At 35.1% G+C, this 16,809-nt stretch overlaps 1 protein-coding gene across 7 annotated transcripts in view; it reads right to left on the bottom strand.

The window, feature by feature from the left end:
• LRP1B (LDL receptor related protein 1B) overlaps positions 1-16,809 on the bottom strand; it is a 738,176-nt gene that overhangs the window by 265,393 nt on the left and 455,974 nt on the right. For all 7 annotated transcript variants that reach the window (XR_008577717.1, XM_054830556.1, XM_054830557.1 and 4 more), the window contains 5 exons: positions 15,538-15,757; positions 12,650-12,839; positions 6,326-6,448; positions 4,627-4,767; positions 417-542 (listed from right to left, as the gene is read on the bottom strand). Coding sequence is in view for 6 of the 7 variants with exons in the window: in XM_054830556.1 (XP_054686531.1) it covers positions 417-542; positions 4,627-4,767; positions 6,326-6,448; positions 12,650-12,839; positions 15,538-15,757 (800 nt within the window). In the remaining variant the exon portion in view is untranslated. The remainder of the gene's footprint in view (positions 1-416; positions 543-4,626; positions 4,768-6,325; positions 6,449-12,649; positions 12,840-15,537; positions 15,758-16,809) is intronic.

The following is a 16,809-nucleotide window of genomic DNA, read 5'->3' as shown; positions in this document are numbered from 1 at the left end:
GTTAATAACTTACAAATGAAAACAATTTCAAGCTACCAAGGGGAAAATGAATAACTAATTATGCTTTTGTCAGCATAAAATAAAATTTACCAGTGACATGGCACTCATCACAGCATGTTAACAAACAAAATTCTAACTGCCAAAAAAGATTTAGCAGGGACAAGTTTGTACCTAAGCAGCGCTTTGACAGTTAACCCATATGGATAAATTAAGTGCTGAATTACTTTGGAAAGCACAGTCAAGCACAAGGATTAAGTAAAATATAATTTATATTCCTGCCTTAGTGGCATCAAAATCTGAATTAATTTAAAATTGCAATAATCAGATTACTAGTAGCAGACTGGTTCAGTTCAGTTCAGAGCAGTCTTGAACTATTTATGGAATTGCAGTTATGCACAAGTAAGTAAAATTTTTACCTGCACAGGTTTTATTTGATTCATCTTCATTATTACCACAATCATTGGCTCCATCACAAAGCCACCTCTTGGGGATGCAGCGATTATTTTGGCACTTAAACTGATCATCAGGACAGCTATGATTGACTGGGGAGAAAAAAAAAAATAGTTTTTTTTCCTAAGAAAATAATCAGAGAAAACCACCTGAAAATAATACATTAAATAGTATTCCCTGGTGCTGCAGTTAGTATGGTTTTCCTGCATATATAATCACCATGATATAAAAATTGTTCAGAAAACCAGTCAATTTAAAAATATTGCAGTACTTCAATCATAAATCAAACAATACATAGTAAAGATCCTCCTATCATACTAATGTCAATATGGAGATCCTCTTCTATTAACTAGTAGGTGATAAAAGGTAGCAGCATTTTACAATGTTGCTATTTCCTTAAAGAAAAACGTCCTCGATCACCTTTTATCAACGTGATGAGGTTTGCAAACTGAAGTGCACATAAACAAAACAAACCACCAATGGGAACAGATGCAAGTAGCTAAGTGCATATCCAAAATATTATACCACGGTGAGCAGGGATTTGGGCAGGTTATAAATTGCTTCTAAAATGATGCACATTACTGTCAATGGCCACATATCTATCTGCTGTTTACTTACTGTGAAATTGTAGGTGTCAAAAAGTGAAATATGCAACAAAGTGTAAAACTGACCAAAAAATCTGGTATTCAAGAGTGAACAAGGTATCTCAGAAACATGTTTTTGCTAGCTACCAAGTATCATGGGAAGGGTGAAGACTGAATGCAGAGGAATTATGTAAATACTACTGGTCTGCTCTTGCAGCTGTAGTAAGTGCTAATAGCAGGATCTATTATTAGCAGATCTTGCTAATCTTGATCTACACAAGAGCAGTAAACTACACACAGTTTCAAACGCAGGGTTAAAAATAATCTCAAGCTATTTTCCACCGACTCAGCCATCCACAGCCTCTTTTTTTTTTTTAAAGTTTAACATATATCTGGAAACAAACGGTATTTAAAATGAAAGGACATCTTGCAGGCTTATCCTTGACATTTCAGTAGCTTTTATCTTTGACCTTTTTACCCATTCTTCCGACGGAAAACAACACAGAGCGAGTGTGATATCAATAGCACATGAACCCTTCATGAGCGTTTTGTGTGGTGGGTGCAAGAACACTGTAAGTAAAGATGAATTAATAACCCTAGCAGAAAAGTATTCCAAGTTTCATAATACTTATGAAGCAACCTAGTTTGCACTGTGACTGGAGAACAAAACTTTATCATCCATGTAATAACATTAAACTTGAAGACTTTTAAAAAAAAAATCTGACTTCCAATACTAGACATAGATATTGTTTTAAATGGTACTTAATTTTTTGCTCATATACATTTACTAACATGTGTGTATATTCTATTCATAATTGCCAATATTTCAGACTAACTCAAAAAGAACTACTAAAGTTACTATAGCAACTGCTGAAAAGAGATTACTGGTATCATACTGGCCACTTAAACTATGTATCACATCCAGATTTGGGACCAGATTATGATTTCATTTATATCTGTGTAAATCCTTTGAGAATTACAAACTTTGATCAATCAACTGGCCTAAATTACACTAATTTAAATGAGAATAAAGTCAACTCTGCCAAAAGATTTTCATTCTCACTGTCTTTATTAGTTGAGCTTCTTACTTAAGTGTAAGAGTCCTTGGTATTAAAATACAATGTTAGTAAGCACTAGAATTCAGGACTGGACAAATATTTTGGAAAGAGTCAGGGCTGAAATCTGTAATGACTACTACATGGAGCTATCAAAATATATAAATGCAGGAAAAAAAGAAAAAATATGTAACAGCCATACAGAGAAAGATGCAGACATTACAGAGAATCACAAGCTCAGCATCGGCAACATCAGGCCAGTGTGAAGCAGGTAGGATTTACCCAAGGAGGCATAAACAGGACTATCAACCCTCACAAACATGTTCTCTCAGACTAACTAGCTTCCCAAAGGCGTCGGCAGAAGTACACAGATCCAGTTTTGGACATCCAAACCCCAAGGATCACATGGCAAAGTTCAGAAAAGAGCAATGAAATCTACAAAAATACATAATCTACTGGAAAAAAATAAAAATAACAGATTAGAGCTGTTTTGTCTCAAAGAGATAAGAATGAGAGCCTGCGATAAGAGCTTTCAGACACACACAACAATGCTGCACAGTAGAAGAGTGCATCAATGTCTACAGTTGATAGGAAAAATATAATGTATTTTCATTTCAGTAAAGGAGATTTGGTTTAAAGAAACGATCTAATGACAGAAAAAGGAAGCATTGCAACAAATTGAGTAAGAAAAGGAATTTTCACTGCTGCAACTCTGATTTTATAGCAGGCTACCTAACTGTCTTCCAGGAATGACACAGATATGTAATTGGTATGTTTTCTATTATTTTTCATTTCAACATCAGGACTCCTCTACAGTAAAAAATTACAGCTCTAGTAAAACTGTACTTTTAAAGACAAAGTACATTTAAATTTAAATTTTAAAATTTTTAATTTAAATTAAAAAATCTAATCTAATTAAAAAATCTAATTTAAAACTGGAAGTGTGTGTGGGATTGGGGTTTTTTGTTGGTTTTGGTTTGGTTTGGTTTTGGGGGCCGTTTGTGATTTGTTTTTGTGGGGGGTTTTGTTGGGGTTTTTTTTGTTTTGTTTTTCAGAAATACAGAAACAGAAACGTTTAAGGTTGGAAGGGACCTGTTCAGGTCACCTAGTCCAATCCCCAGTTGAAGCCAGGCCCAACTACAGCAGGTTTCCCAGGACCGTGTCCATGTAAGTTTCAAGTATTTCCACAGACAGAAACTCCACAACCTCTCTGGGCAATCTATTCCAGAGTTTGACTATCCTCACAGTAAAAAACATGTTTTCTTGTGTTCAGATAAAATGTCATGCTTTTCAATTTGTGTTCTTACCTCTTGTCCTCCTAGTAGGCACTACTAAGAAGAGCCTGGCTGCCTGCTCTTGAGTCCATTTTCTACCATCAGGTATTTATACACATTGGTAAGTTCCCTATTGAGCCTTCCCTTCTCCCAGACTGAACCCCGGCTCTCCCAACTTCTGGGACAGATGTGCCAGTCACTTAATCAACTTAGTGGTCCTTTCCTGGACTCGCTCCAGTAAGTCCCTATCTTTTTTCATACTGGGGAGCTCAGAACTGGACACCATCCTCCAGATACGACCTCATCAAACTGAGTAGAGGGGAAGAGTCACCTCCCTCAACCTGCTGGCGATGCTTTTCCTAAAGCAGGCCAGGATGCTCCTGGCCTTCTATGCCATGAAGTGCATTGCTGGCTAACGATCAGCCTGTTGCCCACCAACAGTATCATCCACAAACTTGCTGAGTGTGCACTCTGTCCAAGTCATTAATGAGGATGTTACTGGCCCCAGCATTAACTCTCGGGCTACACTGCCAGTGACTTAGCTCCAACTGGACATTGTGCCACTGACGACAAGCCCTGAGGTCTGGCTGTACAGACAGTTTCCAATCCACCTCACTGTCCACTTACCCTAATCCTCTGTCAGCTTGTTTATGAGGATGTTATGGCAGACAGTGTCAAAAGCCTTACTAAAGCTGAGATAAACAATATCCACTGCTGTTCCCTCATCCACCAAGCTAGTCACAGCACTACAGAAGGCTATGAGGTTGGCTAAGTATGACTTCAACTTCATAAATCCATGCTGACTACTCCCAATCACTTTCGTGTCCTTTGTGTTTTTGGAAATGGTTTCCGGGACTAATCGCTTCACGACTTTCCTAGAGGTTGAGGTGAGGTTGGCCCTGCTTTATGAAGGTTGGACTAGAGATACTTTGAGGCTCCTTCCAACCTGAATTATGCTCTGACCCATATAAAAAAAAAAAAAATACAATAATGGGAAACAAAGCAAAAAATACAAACATCTAAATAATCAAAAATTATGATATCAAAATGAAAAGATGACTGCTCTGTACTATGGTATGAAACGAGTATATGTGTCATTTGAAAGGACTACTATTATTATATGCAGGAAAAAAGAGAAAATGAAAGATTTACATGAATGACTTAAGGATGATCACTTTTGTTTGACTCCCCTCATACTTACATCATTTTGTAATTTTTAAAATAAAGTATGAATTGTGGGTTAAAATGCAAAAGCATACATACAGCAAATTTCAGAATGCTCATCACTGCCATCCAGACAGTCATCATCCCCATCGCAGCGCCAGCGATCTTGGATACAGCGCTTGTTGTTACACTGAAACTGTTCAGCTTTGCACAACTGCGGTAGCACTTCTCCATGTTTAACTAGGAAAAACATCCAAGAAGCAGATCTATTTTATCAGCTTGATACATACAGAATGCAATACTACCTCTACATAAATAGATATAAATTCTTGTTATCACTCTTCAGAACATTTTTTAGTAAACTTTGCATATTTGAGGTAATTCCAGCTGAAGCCTGTAGCAGCATGCATATCTGAGTGTATGGTTGAGGCAATATATTTTTAATGGAAGAACCCAGAACAGAATGGCACTCAAATTGTTTTTTAAATTGGAGCTTAGATGATAGTGTAAAAATATCAGTTTAAAATATTGCAATGCCTCATCACCAGTGAAAAGAAAATATTCTTACCGACACAGACCAAATTCTGGTGCACATTAAAGGGCTAGAAAATGATTACTGAAAAGCTGATTCTTGTATCCAAGCAACAACTCAAACACCTGCATTATGCACTGGTACAGACTCGGCAAAGAAGAAAGGATAGAATTCTACTGAGGTAGAATTAAGTAGTGAGCTGCAAGCTTATTGATAAATCCAGACAGATACATTTCTCAACATAAGGTTCAGAATGCTTAATGTGTAAATACCACACATCACTCTATGACCCTATGAGGAACACGAAAGTCCTTGGAAAGAGCCGGGCAATGAAGTGTGTTGGGGAAAAAAGCAGGAAACCTGCTTTGTTCAGGTCTGAAAGTGTCTAACCTCTCTTCCTAATTTTCCTTCCAGTATTTTCTGCTAAAAAGAAAAATAATTTTCTTTAGCAACAGTGATGGCTCTGCCAGCCATGTATTTGGGTCAAATTCAAGGTAATTGCAAGCTCAATAATATTCATCGTGTTATGAAATAATCCTTATGCTTTACTCATCTCTGCTAGGCTTATTGCTGGAGACCTAAAGTTTTACACACTACGCTTCAAGAAATAGATCAATGAGATTAAAAAAAAAAAAAAAAAGAGAATTTTGAGTAAGTCTATATAATATATCTGTATAATCCGATGAGTTATTATTTTTAATTTAAAATCCACATTTTATTATTAACAGATTTATTTTTTTATTGGTGTTTCGATGAAGATATCCAAGGAAGAGATTTAAGAAAAAGACAGTAAAATTTGTGTAGTCTGTGTCAGGTCGTATTATATACAAATATATCTGCTTGACATGTTTTACGAACAGTTTCAGCACGAACATTTTCTAAGCCAGAATTCAATTTAAGATACTTAATCCATACAATAATATGAAACCAGTTTATAGAGGTTTAATCACAACATTTTCTGGTATTTCTGATATTCTTTAAAAGAGTTCAGTGAAATATTTAAGTTCTTTATCATACCAGACATTCTGAAATATTTTCCAATGCATTTTATCCTCAAATGTTGTGTATTTAATATTTTGTCGTTTTAGAAAAATCTGTATTATATTTAATAAAATGTCTTCAATTAGAATCTTTATTCAAGGATTATTTCTTTGTCTTACAGAACGGGAAAAAGCCTCTAGAAGACTGCACTTTCTTGTTTTATTTTCATATTTGACATGATCCCTTAACAGTAGTATCAACTCAGATATTCTTTAAAAATCTTACTCATGCACGTTGTACTGTTTTCCTCCAAAAGCTGATTATCAGCACAGGCACAAACTCTGCCTCCAGGAATGGCTAAACAAAGAGTGCTGCAGCCTCCATTATTAACACGACATGCATTATCACCTGTGAAAACAGAAAAAGCAACTTTAAAACTAACAGCCATGCTAGAACTAGAGGATTTTTTGTTTAGAACGTAAGCACATCCAGAATTTTTTAACATTATTTTCCTCTCATTTTAGGGACACATTATTCTCACAGTTTTGTTACTACAGGTTATAACAGTTAAACAATTTTAGTTACAGGTTGCACTAACCTGTAAGAATAAAAAAACCCCAAAAAACCCTACACCATCAGGTCACAACATTTTATCTCCCTTTTTTATGAGGGTAACAAATATTACAAAATATTTAATATCACGCAGCTACATGCGCATATTTGTTTTAAGAAATAAAACAGTATATAAAGGAATGTTTCGAAGTATACTGGCATCTGCACATGTTAAAACAATGTGACTACAAATGCAGACTGAGAAAAAAGAGAAAGGAAGCATAAATTAAAAGTGTAACGAGATCTATGGCAGATAGAATGCAAGGCAGATATTCCACTACTCTCTTCTAAATACATCTGCTGTTTCTCTGTTTTCTTTTTCTGTGTTATTGTTTCTTCCCAAAAGCTGTATGCTGTTCACATTAAGATTCTGACAGCTGTCAGGTGTTTTAATCATCTACCAAGGACTGCTGCATCCTTGCTACCTCATTTCTTAGGCAAGTAGACTTAAAATCGATGCCCACTGAAGCAAATGTTACAATTTCTGTTTGGGTCACTTTGGTCATGACCTAATTGCTTAGATGTGCACTGCTGAGGGCATTCAACTTCTAATGACCAAAGCTCTGTTAATTCCAAGTGTTGGTGATAACTATGATCAGGCAAGCTATAAAACTTCATGTCCGCTGAAACTTTAAGTTAAAACTATGTTTTTTCATCTTCCTGTCCTAGCAAAAAGCAGGTGTTCCTTCCTCTGCTCCTTCTTTTTACGTGTACAAAACATTCATCAACTTCCTGGGTTAAAACAGACTCCACACAATTCCCTCTCCTCAAAGTACTACCCCTTCTCTTTTCATAGAAAATATAATATTATGTTCTCATTATGGTGCCTGCAAACACATATATTAAACTGTCTTGTTAGAGCCATAACTGCATGTGCAGGGAAACATTTTCAAATTATCAAATGAATAATTTGCAAATAATTTAAGACTTTGAAATTTTTCAAATTTTAAGATGTACCTCACTATGTCTTACAATACAGACCTTGAGAATTTCATAATAATTTATTCCTAGACTTTTTTCTGACCCACCATACATAATTTCTTAGAAGCAAATGTGCCTACAGTCCATTAAAACCCCATTGAACTTTCAAATAAATTTGTGTAAAATAATTAATACAGAATGCCGTGGGAAGCCACTGTGGTACCTGTACTTTCATTGGGTAGGGTGTGGGGGAGATGGCAAAACCATAGCTGTATAAACAGGGAGAATTGGAATTCTCTATGAAGTGTGAGAGCTGGATCACAATTTTAGATAGAGCTGCTCCAACAGACTGGGGACTTAAAATACTGTATTGGATCTTGACTTCATGTTTTAGACAATAGCCTAATGTATACAATGTATAAAAATTGACTCCTTTATTAGGTCTCTGCTCACCAAAACCCAAACAATATGAACAAAACATCAAAAGAGTAAGAAAGAGATGTATTTTCACTTAAATCTTGGAAAACCTCAGGTACACCACCACCTCAGAAAAAGTAGCCTTGAAACTCTCTACATCTTTACAGGGCCAACCATTGTACAAATCAAAGAATTTCAGTTACACAAAGATTTAAGAAGATATCAGAAGCTGCCAAAACAAACCAACCAAAATATAATCTTCAAAGTAAATCCAAAATTATAGAGCATTAGTCAAGTAAATTTGCAGTTATTTAATGAAAGAATATACATGAGTTTGTCAGATAACTAAAAAAGAATAAGGCTATAGAATAAAAGACTATTTAAGATAAATATAGAAAACACTTTGAAATCCCACAATGATTCTGAAGCCCAATGCAGGACTAAAATAAATCAAAATTAAAACACTAGATCAAAGTCAACTGGTCTGCCTTGAAGATGAAAAGTTCCTACTTAACCTCATAATTGGGATGACAAACTACAGCAGAGTCAGTTACTTGCTAAGTAAGTGATAAAAGAGAGGATGACAACAAGGAAAATATCAAGTACCAAGAGTCAAAGAAACAAGATCCTAGGTAAAAAGGTTTATAAAGTGAGGTTTAAGGAAATCTTCAACCTGAAGGTGCAATGAGACCTTGAGTCCCATCAGTCTCACTGAAGAGACTCCTGGGCTAAAATGTCTGCTGAAATGCAGTACAAGTCTCTTTATTGAGTAAGCTGTGGAATGTGTTTAGCTACCAAGTATTTATGAAATTAAATTTCTTCAACTGCTGGTCATAACAGCTATTTTATATAGATGTTCTTAAAATATTCCTGAAATTTTAAAACTATTTTCAAAGCTATTATTATATTTTTTCAGATTTTGTCAGCTTTTAAAACAGCTGCTGCCCTGCCACTTGCATATGATTAAATTAGACTGATTCCATTTTAATTTGATAAAAAATTATGCCAGAGCTAAGACAAAAATGTACTTGCATCTCAGTCATCACTCTCAGTAAAAAAAAAAAAAAAATAATATGGCAGCCATATATATTTGTTTAATCTTCTTAAGATACACAAAAATATTTATTGCTGCTTAGTAATCACTGTACTTTTATGTTTTCCTGAGTATTCATTTATGTTTGTACCTTCCCATAAAGCTAACCTCAAGTACTGCTAAAATTGTATAAGCCTACTTTTACGATCATACTACACCTATGAAGAGCAGCAGCCTGGGGCTCAAGGAGCTCTTCTTTGCAATCTGAGGAGTTAAAACATCAATTGATTTCAAAGGCTTTTTTAACTGCTGTAAATGGACTTACACAAGAATTACTTATACAGGGATAGCAATCTCCCCTTTCATAGCAGTGGAAATACCCACAGGCCTTGGCAGGTCCAACTCCCATGATTTCTATGCTTCCCATCACCTCCTCATTTTTTAAGGTATTCCTGACGCACTGAAACCCAAAGATTATGCCTAAGAAAGTAAGATGAATTCTAATTTCTGAAAGTAAGAAAAAAAAAGTTCCTCTGGAAGAGGAGGATGCCTCATGTGATACAAAGACCGTGAAAAAACACCTCTTCTTAAGGAGATCCCAAAGAAGCTTCATGTTTCTACCGGTAGTACTAAGCAAAGTAGGATTGGGACAGTCAAGTATCCTGTAAAAGACCTCCTGATAAAATTGCCAGCCTCAATTCAACTATGCCGAAATGAATTGACATGGTTTCTGCTTGTGTTGTCAGTGACAAAAACAGCAGCATCAAAACAATAACCTCAAAATATCAGAGCCAAATGTTTCTAAGGTACGTGTGCATAAGCTGTAAAACATAACTCATACCATGAAATGAACTACTATGGTTTTGTCTGTACCACATGATTCAGCCTTCATCTTGCTCTTTCAGAAGAAATACACAAACACATAAAATTAGCTTCACTTTCTCTGAAATAAATGCTTATGTTCTTTTGGAAACAATGTAAGATCAACCTCACTGAGCATGATAAAAAGGGAAGATCTTAAAGGCTGCAGTTAGCTTACGAAATTCCAATTGCAATTTCAAACAAAGATGCGTTAATGAGCCAAATTCTCATTCTCAATATTTAAGCTTATTCAGCTAAAAATGTCTAAGGTAATATTTTAGTCTTCAGTCTCTGGCATTAGCTTATTTGGAAGCTAATAGCAACTGCATTCATTTTTAATTCTCCCCTTTTTCTAAAAAGCAAAGGAAGTTTCTGAGTACTGAATAAAGCAGCAGAAGTATTTAAGGCAATCACCACATTTTATATTAGCAGACACAGTTCAAAGTATTCTGAAATTTGACCAAGTTGAGGGTAGGTTTGGGGGCAGATTTTGTCTTAAATAAACCCCCCCAAACCCAACAAAAAACCCCAAACACAATATGCTTTTACACGATTTTGGAAGTAAGAGACAGTCCCTGAAAAGCATCTGTGATAAGAGACGCACTGTTACAATGACCTTGACATACTACATTTTGGTTTATGTATTGAAAATTTAGATGTTAAAATAGCAGAAAGGAGAAAATTTCAGCATTGCCTCCATACTCATAAAACCAATTACAAGTTGGCTGTTGGGACCTCAGCACTCCATAATCAAGTAATAATCTCAATGGCTTTCCCTAAGAAAGCCTAGCTGGACATATAAAAATGCTATTCGGCAGGAAAGGGAAAACTTCATATTAATCTGTTGTAAAGAAAATCACTAAGCTTTTCAGTATGGCCTCAGATAGTTAAGTGAGACATTGTAAAAAGTGGTTTTCCCAAGGAAAAACACACTGGAAAATGTACTTTTATATAGAGAGGTCTTTGTCTTCTCCAAAGAATATTAACTATATATATAGCTCTTCAAATATATTCAATTTTAAAATGAAACACAAAATTAAACAACCCTATGCGTGCAGATATTACATGCCAAGAATTTTGCCTATACACATATGCACTTCCAATTTTATACTTTAGCACCATTTTGAAAACTGAACTGTTTCTTCCCTTTATAAATCATCCATTGTTTTTTTACTGGATGGAAAAAAATGGTAAGACTAGACAGAAGAAAGACAATATTTAGTATGCATGGTATATAAAACTTCTGAAATAAACCTATGCAAGATATTTAGCCAGTATATACAAGGAAAATATTCACCATACTTTATTTTCATATATATAAAAAAGTATTATTTTTGCATACACAGAGAAATGTATATATACTCATTTGGCATATAGATATATGCATATAACAAATATAAAGGATAAATATTTTCTCTGTATCCATGAATGTTAAATATTTTTTCTAATGTTTTGGTTCTATCCACGCTGTACTAGTTTTATCAGTTGCTCTCTACAAATGACAGAGACACAGTCAAATCTACCAAGGGCTGAGAACAGACATGAATAAGACACTGCACCCACATCCAGATCTGAAGGTGATGATACCATGAAAATAAAATTGAGCTTTATACACAGAGACAATGTACTTGTAAAAGGTCCTGAAAACTTTTAAAAATGAATGAGGAAATAAATAAATAATCAAAATCACTGTTTTAACAAGCACATTTTAACCTATCTGTACTAAGTAGCATTGGGATAAATGGTGAGATTTACATTTTGGGGGTTTTTGGGTTTTTTTTCTGTTTTGTGGTGGGTTTTTTTGTTTGTTTGGGGGTTTTGGTTTTTGGGGTTTTTTTGTTTATGTACAGAATCAAAGGTAGCAGAATTGCCAACACCTTAGTGTCTCTGATTTTCTATAGAACCGTTGAACTGCAAAACATTCTACTTCTACAGATCAAAAATAATGTTCTGTAGAAATTAATGAGATCTATAGACCTTAATATTTAATATGGTAATCTTTTAAACAGTATTGTATTTATATTAATTCCTGATTTTAAATTTCATGTTTTGTAGCAGACATGAGCCAGAACTGTTTTCATTAAAGAGAGCAAATATTCAACAACTCATCTGAACACTGTATGCAGTAAATGGATTCCAAAGTTTTCTTCAGTAAAATACATTTGCAAATTTACCTGCATAGTAGCAATTGCAATTTCTAAACTCCACCCATGGCCTTTATCTCATTTCTCTACTGATGTCAGTAGCAACAACTATGTATTTTTCCACTACTCTCAAAGGCTACTTACTTTGATTCTGTATAACAGCACCACATACTTTCAGGGAATTAAGTCATACAGTGCTGTTGTACACCAAGATAGGGGATAAAATTACAAAAAAAGATAAGACAGGATCTATGATCATATTTAAGGAAAGATAAATGCAATAATATAGTTTATGGCTATGAACCAATGTGTATATGTTATCTATTCTATTTTATACTTTCACAGTATCTCCTTGACACACAAGAAAAATGGCAATAAAGGCAGTGTAAATACACAGAAGTAATTCAGACAGGTATAATACTATGATTCACTTTTTAGCAAGTATGAGATGATGAATTTCAACATCAATGGATTGAAACACCAGAAAGTGTCTTTTTCATGCCATGAGTCACATTCATTTTTTCTATTCTTCTTCATCTAGTCACCTCAAAGTACCAGGAGACTGTAAGGGAAAATATCCTTTTATAACAGACCTTTGGAGAAATCATATCTTCTAAATACCTTGCTGTTTACGTGGATCATAAATCTGGAGCCCAAACAATGGTGGTTTCTCACTCCTTAGCAGTGTCACATTCCTTGTCATCAGATCCAACTGGAAAATTGATCCATTCATATAGTCTGTCCAGTAAATATAATTTCCATGATGTGACAGTCCAAAAGGATGATTTAAATCTTTTCCATTGTAGACTACCTGCAATTAATTAGTGGTAGGTGAATACTAGCAATGTTAAAACAATTATTAATTTTTCTTAATATACACTGCAGAAAACATAAAATGGGAAGTAGGAAAACTGAGATAAACACTGTCCCCAAACACAACAACTTAATGCAATAAAAATCAAATAAAGAGTGTAAAGCCATTCTATGCACCAGCATCAATATCTAACTTCAAAACTTCCTATGAATTCATTTTAAGTGTCCCCTGTCATACAAGGCAGAGGAATGTAGGTAACCATGCAACCAGTATATTCAGTAAATATCTACCTTTTTCCTTAGCAAGGAAGCATGGCTGTTTACATAACTTTGAGTATCTGTCAAGTATATCAAATATCTGCGTCTTTTAAAGTAAAAAATAGTGTGTATGAGTTGGGTATTTTTGTTGAAATGTGAAGTGCAGAGATTGCTTATTTATTTCTATGAACTTCCTCTCTAGTTTGTGATAACTTAAAAAAAAAAACAACAAAACAAACCAAAAACCATGCCACAGTTTGTTCCTAAAATAAAACAAACTTTCTTTCAGGCACTTTCTACTTCTGGTTTATTAGCTCATACATAAAACTACAAATTACACTCCAAATCTTGTCTTTATTTTATTGGCGGCAGAAATGTTCTAAAACCGTGTCATTTGCTATCGCTCCAGTCTCAGGCCTCCTTTCACAAGAATTGCAACTTCCTCTTACAAGAACTTTCTGATAAAGAGGAACAGTTTAAAAATATTTTCAATCCCTACAGAACGAAAACAAAACTTTTAAAAGAGTCTAAACTTACCATCAAGTAAATTACAGTAATTAGAATTATTTACTTTAAAAAGACACAGAAAACTGCAGAACTCTAAATCATCTACTTTTGGGAGCCCTGCCTTTATACTTCATCACAGCAGCTGCAGTTTGGAATGACTAAGTTCCCATCTTCTGCTGGCTGGGGTCCTTGCTTGAACTAATGCCCAACAGTGAATTTCTATCTTGCCTCTAGAGAGAAGGAAGCAGTTCATCAGATGCCCTCCCTTGTCTCTATTTAGAGACACAAGCCACTAAAATATAGCTACTATGAGGTGACAAACATCATCCCCTTTTGCCCTTCAAATTTTCTCTTTGGGCTTGGAATTCTTTTGGTCAGAACTCCTCATCTCAATTAACTGCTTTTGATCAAAATTAATCCATCAGTCAATCATCCACCATCTACTGCTGGAATTTTTGTAGGACTACCCCACTCCCCAAAATCTTCACTATACTGACACTTACAGAATTAAAGATGCTATTGACCCAGTTATACTTTGACCAAAATATCCTATAATAAAGAAGAAATTATTCAGCATCAAAAGTAAGTATCTGCTAGCTATTTCTGGCTACATCAATTTCATTCAAATGGCTACGCATTTTACTTAAATTGCAGGATTATAGGAAAACACTTTTTTAAAAAACAGAACCATTCCATGACACACCTCAAAATAAAACCTGTAAAGACAGGTGCTTCTTATTATTCATCAGTTCTGGTGGGAGGCAAACCTAGCAGTTCTCACTAGTAACCCATGTGTAACCCATGGCAGCTGCAGTTAACCCTCCTAGATCTGTTATGTCCAGGAACTTTTCAGGAAGTCTAGCATTGCTAGTAGACAAGGATCACTAATTAAAAAAATGTCTTTTCTGCCAATATGTTTGCCCTCCTCCCCCCTCCATTACAGGACCATAACGAATTTGGAGCAAAAGTAGAAGCGCTAAATGTAATTCCTGACCTAGCCATTATGACAAACTGCAACACTACAGCATTAGTACAGGCTTAACAACAGATCACTCAATATAAAGGATTTTAAAAGGAATATTAAAGCCATACGAGCTTGTACAGGGATGAGTTCCAGGGAGGACTGTGTCTACAGTTACTACTTTCAGTACGAGAGATCTGTGTATTGGCCCTATCGAGGCCATCACACACAGGGAATCATGAGTGAAGGATAATTGAGATGTCACAGGACACACACATTTTGTGACAAAACCCTCCCACAAAAGGACTTAACACCCACCATTCTCGATTAACGATAAAGTTTCAGTTGTCAGGGTACTAATTTTATGAAGCAGATGCTAAACCTTCCCCAAATCATCAGAGTCCAGTGTAAGCTTTAATTGTTTCCAGATGTTTGTTCTTTGCTTGTTACTTCTATGAAACAAGACAGAACTTCTATACAGCTAGTATAGCTGTACACAGCTAGTATAGTGACAACTAAAACAATCTCTCTCCATCTTTGACTGCACTTGTGGTAATATGCAGAGGGGAAGCACTCAACAAATGCTCAAACGGGGCGCTGAGATTCATTGAAGCAGCTTATCCAGTGAAGCTAAATGAAAGCCTCTCTCTGGCAGAGCCAAAAGAAGGGGTTTTTTACTACTGAAAAGCTCTTTGTAGCTTTGTGGCTCAATCAAAATGTAACTCACATGAGAAAAATAGATTAAAAACAAAAAATCAACTTTTGTGTCACTTTCTAAAGATGAAAATTTTAAGCTGCATTATAGTGTCCTACAGGAGACTGCCAATGTTGCTTGTTTCAACAGAGATGACACCGGACTAGCCGCAGGGTTATGCAGACTTTAAAAAACTTGAAAAGTATTTTTAACATAACACAATAAAATCCAGAGAAAGACCATGCCTGTGGCAAAACAGCAGTATTTTTCTTTTACCTTTCTCTCAGTACCATTCAAAAATATCCTTTCAATGTGATCATAATAGGCGTCACACCAGTATAATACATTGGCATGATAGTCCAGAGTTAAACCATTTGGCCATAGCATCTTTGATGTTACAAAAATCTGCCGACTGTAGCCATCCATCCATGCCTTCTCAATTCTTCCCACACTGTCATCTATTTCATCTTCCTCCCAGTCTGTCCAATACATCCAGCTACGAAATTATAAAAATGAACATTCAGATACCATTTTAATCATGTTAATTATACTGTAGACTTTTAGCAGAAGTTTGCCACAGCATATCCACAAGCCAGAGCGATTTTGACTTTTGCATGTTTGTTTCCACTGCTATTTCTACAACTGTATTTACTTTCGCTGTGTAATGGTTGCTACTGAAATGAAACTTTTGGCATTTTGCTCATATTGTAATGAATTACTTGAATACCAAATGGGCTAACAGACATGAGAAGTGAAAGAATTAAGATCCTATTTAATCACAGCAGAATTATGATTTTTTTTATTTTTTTTTTTAAACCAGCAATTTTATTGACTTTGTCACAAAGTTCAAACTTTTACTGGTTTTTTTTTTGGCCAAGTCTAATTTGCTTTTATGATGCAAATCTGCTTTTTATTATGCCTAATACTATCAAAAAAGCTGCAGTATATGAATTAATTGCAATCTACTTTAATAGCTACAGGATAACCTTGACATTCTGTGAACTTCACATCCCACATGAAAGCAGCTAAATTACTCAAAAAACTATTATGAGCACTCTGTCTCTCACAAAAATGTTTAGAAACATAAATGGCTATAAAAAGTATTTTTAAAATAGCTGGTAGGCAATTTTTGCATAGTTTTATGGTTTACAGTGCAGCAATGTAGACAGCCAAAACAACTCTGAAAAAGAAGTAGCTATGCTAGTTTGGAAAAATTAAGCAAGCATTGTAGTAAGGAAGCTCAGATGAGTTCTTTGAGCCATTCTCCAATGGACACTACAGAACACACTCTACATATTTTTTTTCCTTTTTTTTTTTCCTTACTGAATCAATCTGATTATCATATTTTATTACAGAATTTGCTGGTGACGACTCTGATTTCAACAATTTCAAATAAACAACTTGAACTTATACAAAAGCAGAGAGTAGCAAATATGCTAAGAAACACCTCTTTTCTCTTACATTTTTTCCCCAAAGGAAAAATAGGTTCATGGGAAGAAACACATTGAAGCCTATATGTAGTCTATGAAGCGTCTAACAGCATTTCAG

This window comes from Grus americana, chromosome 6 (genome assembly GCF_028858705.1).
Source record: "Grus americana isolate bGruAme1 chromosome 6, bGruAme1.mat, whole genome shotgun sequence".
NCBI lineage: Eukaryota > Metazoa > Chordata > Aves > Gruiformes > Gruidae > Grus > Grus americana.
Note: the sequence above shows the minus strand (reverse complement) of the source record. Positions and strands in the feature narration are given on the sequence as shown.